Consider the following 5,675-nt stretch of genomic DNA (forward strand, 5'->3'; position numbering starts at 1 on the left):
ATGTAAAACATCATCGTTAATATAGAATAAACATGGATCGTTCTTTCCGGTGAATTGAAGGAAACTCAAAACTTTTAGTGTTAACAAATAATGGGGGGTTTGAGATTGATTATTAACTACTAAAATAAAACCTAAATTACTATTTACATGATCGACTTCTCTTTAACAAACTTAAACCAAATTTACCGTTACACCACATAATTACAAGTTTGAACCTATCATGCATTCTAATTCCACCAATTACATACTTTTTAGATACCAATACAATTAGAGCCTTAGGGGATCATCTAATCATGCAAGATTTCAATTAACACTTAGATTGACTTAGGGCCTAATCTAAATTTACATGCAATCAAATTCAATAACACTTAAAGTAGAAATCAAATAAGATTACATTTAAACATCAAATCTTTGTTGGAGACATGTTTCATGTATGGCGTCACCCACCATGTTTTCACATGCAAATTTCCAGAATTTCTACCACTTTTAATCAACACAAACTGAACCTACTTAGGGCATGATTCGATTTGTGTCAATATGGTTGATGAATCTAGCACTCAAACACAATCTTAGGAACTGCATCCAAGCACTAAATTCATATGCACATATTTGAAAATTATCTAAAAGTATGAGAAAGATAACTAGAACACAACAATAGAAATATAAACTCATTAATTATATGAAATCATCAATTCGGCAAAGAACCAAAAATTCAATAAAACAACCTGAAAATTTCGATTCTTAATACAAAACAATAATCTCACACAAACATTATACTACAATCTTCATAGACAAAGTATTGTAAAAAATCAAAAACGAACAAACCTGTGGAGAAGAGTTGCGAGAATCACTGCCTAGAATTGTATTAATGTTTGAGAATCACTGAACCTTGGAGGTGTCTTCAATTGTGATTTCAGTGGAGATGAAATTTGTATATGGGGAAGAATGTCTTGCTGTTTTGGTGAAGGATGTTTGAGGTAGTATTTTGGTAGAGGTTTGACTCTTAAATGCAAATGAAAAGTGATGATATTTGAGAGGTGAAACCATGTATATATAAAAGAAAGATGGGGGGGGGTTTGAAATTGCTTCTTTCTTCCTATAATAATGCAATGCTTTAATCTCTTTAAATCATGTCATGTTTTATTCCATAAATCATGCCATATTTTATTCCATAAATCATGCCATGTTTTATTCCATAAATCATGTCATGTTTTATTCCCTAAATCATGCCGTGTTTTATTCCCTAAATCATGCCGTGTTTTATTCCCTAAATCATGCCGTGTTTTATGCATTTAATGATCATCTTTTATTTAATTGTTGCATGACTTGGCTCCATCTCTTTTTCTTTAATTATCTCTTCAATCCAATCTGAAAATAAGAAAATAAAATCATAAGTAAGAGATAATTAGTTTCAAAACTTAACAAGGATTCCTAGTCAAACTAGGACTCTAGACCAATTATGCGTTTTAAACTCATGTAAGCACAAAAATGCATCTAATACCACTCAAGACTTTTAATACGACTCAATGACTCAATAGTACAACAATAAGGGCTAAGAAAAGTACAAATTGAGGTAAAAACATGTTAAGAATGTCGCAAAAAGTGCTCCTATCAACTGAGTCCTCACGGTGGTGATTCAGAGAGCTACTCCCAATTTGTTGTATAGACCCAAGACTCAGTTGAGCAAGTTGTTGAAGCTGAGCTTTCTGAAACTCAGCAAACATCATTTGAAACTCCTCCTTGAGGTTAGATCGCAATGCTTCGGCTGATTCTTGCATCTCGTTGCGCAACGACGACACCGAGGCTTGCAATCCAGTAAATCGCGCAGCGGATTCATCCTTGTAAACTTGAAAACCAAACTCCTGGTTAGAGAGCTCACCGAAGCCGGTGCCCCCAACCCCCCTCTTGACCATCGTTGGTCTCTGATACCAGAATGTTAGGGTATGAATCCTAACAACTGACTAGAATTGCAGAGCAAATGAAAAGTAGAAGAAAACAACTAGATATTTTGATTGATTCCCCTCTTCGCGGATACAAAGTCTTTAAGCCAAAAGATACTCGCAACGATGCGACAAACGACAAGTCGTGCATAGCCTAAAATGGTGCGTATTAGTAAATATAATTCAGAACTCTAACAAAACGCTTCACGAGAAGAAGTCCATTATGAAATTTTTCAGAAAACAATGGCTACCCTTCTTCGGAAAAAAGAAAAAAAATTGCTTGACTGAGCCATATAGTCAACCACAAGTGCTAGCGTTTTTGGTTAGAGATGATTTTGAAATCAATCAGACGAATATTACAAAAATCCATTCGGACTCGGTGATATAAGCATTTGTTTCTTTTTCTTTCTCCTATAAGCAAAGCCCAGGCCCCAGGCTGAGCCCCAGGAGAACACCAACCCAGCCGGGATTCCTAGCCCAACGCGGGATGATGAAAAACCTTATATAAACCCAACACCACACTAAAACCTACCCTCAAATCCTAATCCCAGTCCCAGTCTCTCTTTTCTTTTCTGAAATTCTCAAAGAAGCTTGCCCAATTCTCCGAACACCCTTCTTCGGCTCTTGTCCCAGCCACCATGCATATGATCGTAACCACCCCCGCCGGCGACTCCGCCTTCACCAATCACGCCTACTGCTCGCCGTCCGATCTTCCCTCCTTCGCGGTCCCTCAATCCGACCGCTGCTATGCCACCGTCGGCGGCAACTATGTCCTTTCTGTCAGCCCCCAAGAGGGCTTAGATAGCGGCCACATTGCTTTGAATGCGACCCAACAAACCCAAGCTGGGGTTTCTGCTGGTGACAAGGTTTCTGTCACAAGATTTGTTCCGCCCGAGGAACAGTTTAAGTTGGCACTGCTTAAGATTGAGATAGAGTTGTTGGGAAAGAGAACCAAAACTCGACAGGTTGATGCTGTTTTTCTCGACGAGTTGCTTAGAAACAAGTACATGTACCAGGTATGTTGCTAGCTTCTTCCTAGTCTTTATTGTTTTATTTATTTACAGTTCCACTTGGTTAATTTTAAATTCTTGAAGATTTTACCTTTGTTAGTAGACACAAGTTAAAATTAATAAAAGTGAAGTTCTTTTGATTGGGATTGATATATGATACCAATGTTGCTATAGATGTCTATGAAGTATGAACACTCATGTGAATTGTGATTAGAGTCAATTTCAGTCCAAAGTGTGCTGTTTTTCTTTGTTTTAGCCAAAAAGTTGTCAAAGACATCATTGAAACAGAAAATGTATCTTGAATTATCTCCTGTATGAACTTTCTCTTGTATTGGTTTGGACCAATTACTAGTTTTGGGAAAATGTGTTAGGTAGTCGTGATCCAATACATGTAAATTGATTCTGTTATGTGAAAGATGCGATCATTTTTTCTGTTCTGTTGACAATATTATTGCTGAAGTACGTGTTTGTTGTGTTTGGATTGTTCAGTAACATTACGCCGTGATATGCGCAGGTTATGACGGTTGGACAAAAAGTTTCAATGAAGTCTGATGGAGGTCGTGAATATGTTTTCACAATCCATCAAGCGGCAGTAGAGGGACAAGAAAAGGCTGATGCTGATCTTGAAAGAGGGATGATTTCAGCTGGGACATACTTCATCTTCGAGACACCTAGGGGTTCAAATGGACTGAAGATAATAAATCAACGTAAAGTTTTCACGCAGAAGGAACTTAATCTTCAAAAACTTGGCATTGGTGGATTAAGTGCAGAGTTTGAAAGTATATTTCGAAGAGCTTTTGCCTCCCGTGTACTCCCTCATCATGTGGTAAATAAATTGGGGATTAAACATGTGAAGGGAATGCTGCTTTATGGACCATCAGGTACCGGAAAAACTCTGGTGGCTCGTCAAATAGGGAAAATACTGAATGGGAGAGATCCAAAAATTGTAAATGGCCCTGAAGTGTTGGACTGTTATGTTGGTGAAAGTGAGAAGAATGTCAGGGGGCTATTTGCTGATGCTGAACAAGATCAATTAGTTCATGGGGATGAAAGTGATTTACATGTCATAATATTTGATGAAATTGACGCTATTTGTAAGAAAAGGACAGGTTCCGGCCGTGATAGTTCACGCATTCATGATAATATTGTGAACACATTACTTACCAAGATGGATGGGGTGGAGCCTCTCAATAATATTCTAATTATTGGATTGACCAACAGAAAGGAGTTGCTGGATGAAGCCCTTTTGAGACCTGGACGTCTGGAAGTTCAAATTCAGATAGGCCTTCCTGATAAAAAAGGCCGCCTACAGATTCTTCAAATTCATACAAACAAGATAAAGGAGAACTCTTATCTTGCTCCAGATGTGAATCTTCGAGAGCTTGCTACTCGTGCAGAAAACTATAGTGGTGCAGAACTTGAAGGTGTTGTTAGAAGCGCTGTGTCATTTGCTTTAAATAGGCAACTGAGTCTGGACGATCTTACGAAGCCAGTGGACGAGGAGAATATTAGAGTCACTATGGATGATTTTAGATGCGCACTTCAAGAAATTAGACCTTCTTATGGAGCCTCAGCGGAGGAGCTTGAACGATGCCGATTAAATGGCATTGTGAATTGTGGTGATCGACATAGGCATGCTTATGACAGAGCTATGCTACATGTGGAGCAAGTTAGATCAAGGGAAGGAAGTCCTCTTCTCAAATGCCTTTTGGAAGGCCCTAGTGGCACTGGAAAATCTGCCTTAGCAGCTACTGTTGGCATTCACAGCCGATTTCCATTTGTCAGGATCATTTCTTCAGAGTCCATGATTGGTCTTCATGACGAAAGGGCGAAATGTGTTTACCTCGAAAACATCTTTGAGGAAGCTTACAGGTCACAATTGAGCATCATCATCTTGGATGACATTGAGAGGTTGATGGAGTTTATTCCTATTGGTCCAAGGTTTTCAACCATGATATATCAAACACTATGGGGACTTCTGAAGCGCTTTCCTCCAAAGGGGAATAAGCTTCTGGTGATTGGAACAACTAGCGAATTCGAATACTTGGACTCGATTCACTTTTGCAAGACATTTTCTCACACTTACAATGTTCCTACATTAACTAGTGAGGATGCAAAGAAGGTGCTAGAACAGGTAAAAGTTTTTGCTGACGAGGACATAAATGCGGCTGCTGAGGCCCTGAATGATATGCCTATCCAGAAGCTCTATACGTTAATTGAGACAGCAGGCCAATGTGCCAAGCCTGTTTACTCTGGTAATAAGAAAATAAATATCACTGACTTCTGTAATTGCCTTGGGGATATTGGGCGATAGCATTACATGTAAACTTTTGTTCATAGTTGTATTCTGTAGCTTCCAATACCTTATTACATTTTTTCAAGTAAACTTAAAAGGCCTCATTATTCTCCACTTGCAGCGATCTTTTCGTAGGCGTTTGCCTCCGATCCAATCGGGGGATCGAATTGTTTTTTCGTGTTGTCAGAGCTGAACAATGAAAATAGATGGCGAGTACCTGATCAATTGATTGGGTCTGAAACTCCAGATATTTGATATCTTTCTCTTTTCTGAAGGAGCTTATCGTATTCTCATGAGTCAATTGTTGAATTTAACACATCAGCCTTGATGACTAGTAGAACATGTAAACAATATTTTGCGCAAGAAAGAATGTCCATTTTTATTCTATATTTTACCTTTGAGTTTATTATTACTAAATCACCATATTTT

At 38.3% G+C, this 5,675-nt stretch overlaps 1 protein-coding gene across 1 annotated transcript; it reads left to right on the forward strand.

The window, feature by feature from the left end:
* The first annotated feature begins 2,389 nt into the window (after window positions 1-2,389).
* On the forward strand, window positions 2,390-5,457 carry LOC126797714 (vesicle-fusing ATPase-like). Its single transcript, XM_050524418.1, has 2 exons — window positions 2,390-2,956; window positions 3,465-5,457. Exons 1-2 carry the CDS (start codon window positions 2,579-2,581, stop codon window positions 5,262-5,264), a joined length of 2,178 nt encoding a protein of 725 aa, XP_050380375.1. The 5' UTR covers window positions 2,390-2,578; the 3' UTR covers window positions 5,265-5,457.
* The last annotated feature ends 218 nt before the right edge of the window (window positions 5,458-5,675 follow it).

Source organism: Argentina anserina, chromosome 6 (assembly GCF_933775445.1).
Source record: "Argentina anserina chromosome 6, drPotAnse1.1, whole genome shotgun sequence".
Taxonomy (NCBI): Eukaryota; Viridiplantae; Streptophyta; class Magnoliopsida; order Rosales; family Rosaceae; genus Argentina; species Argentina anserina.

Excerpts from the sequence above, each read along its gene's own strand:
- LOC126797714 (XM_050524418.1), top strand. The coding sequence starts at position 2,579 with ATGCATATGATCGTAACCACCCCCGCCGGCGACTCCGCCTTCACCAAT. Across the intron at positions 2,957-3,464 it reads GAAACAAGTACATGTACCAG|GTTATGACGGTTGGACAAAA; the intron begins GTATGTTGCTAG and ends TGATATGCGCAG.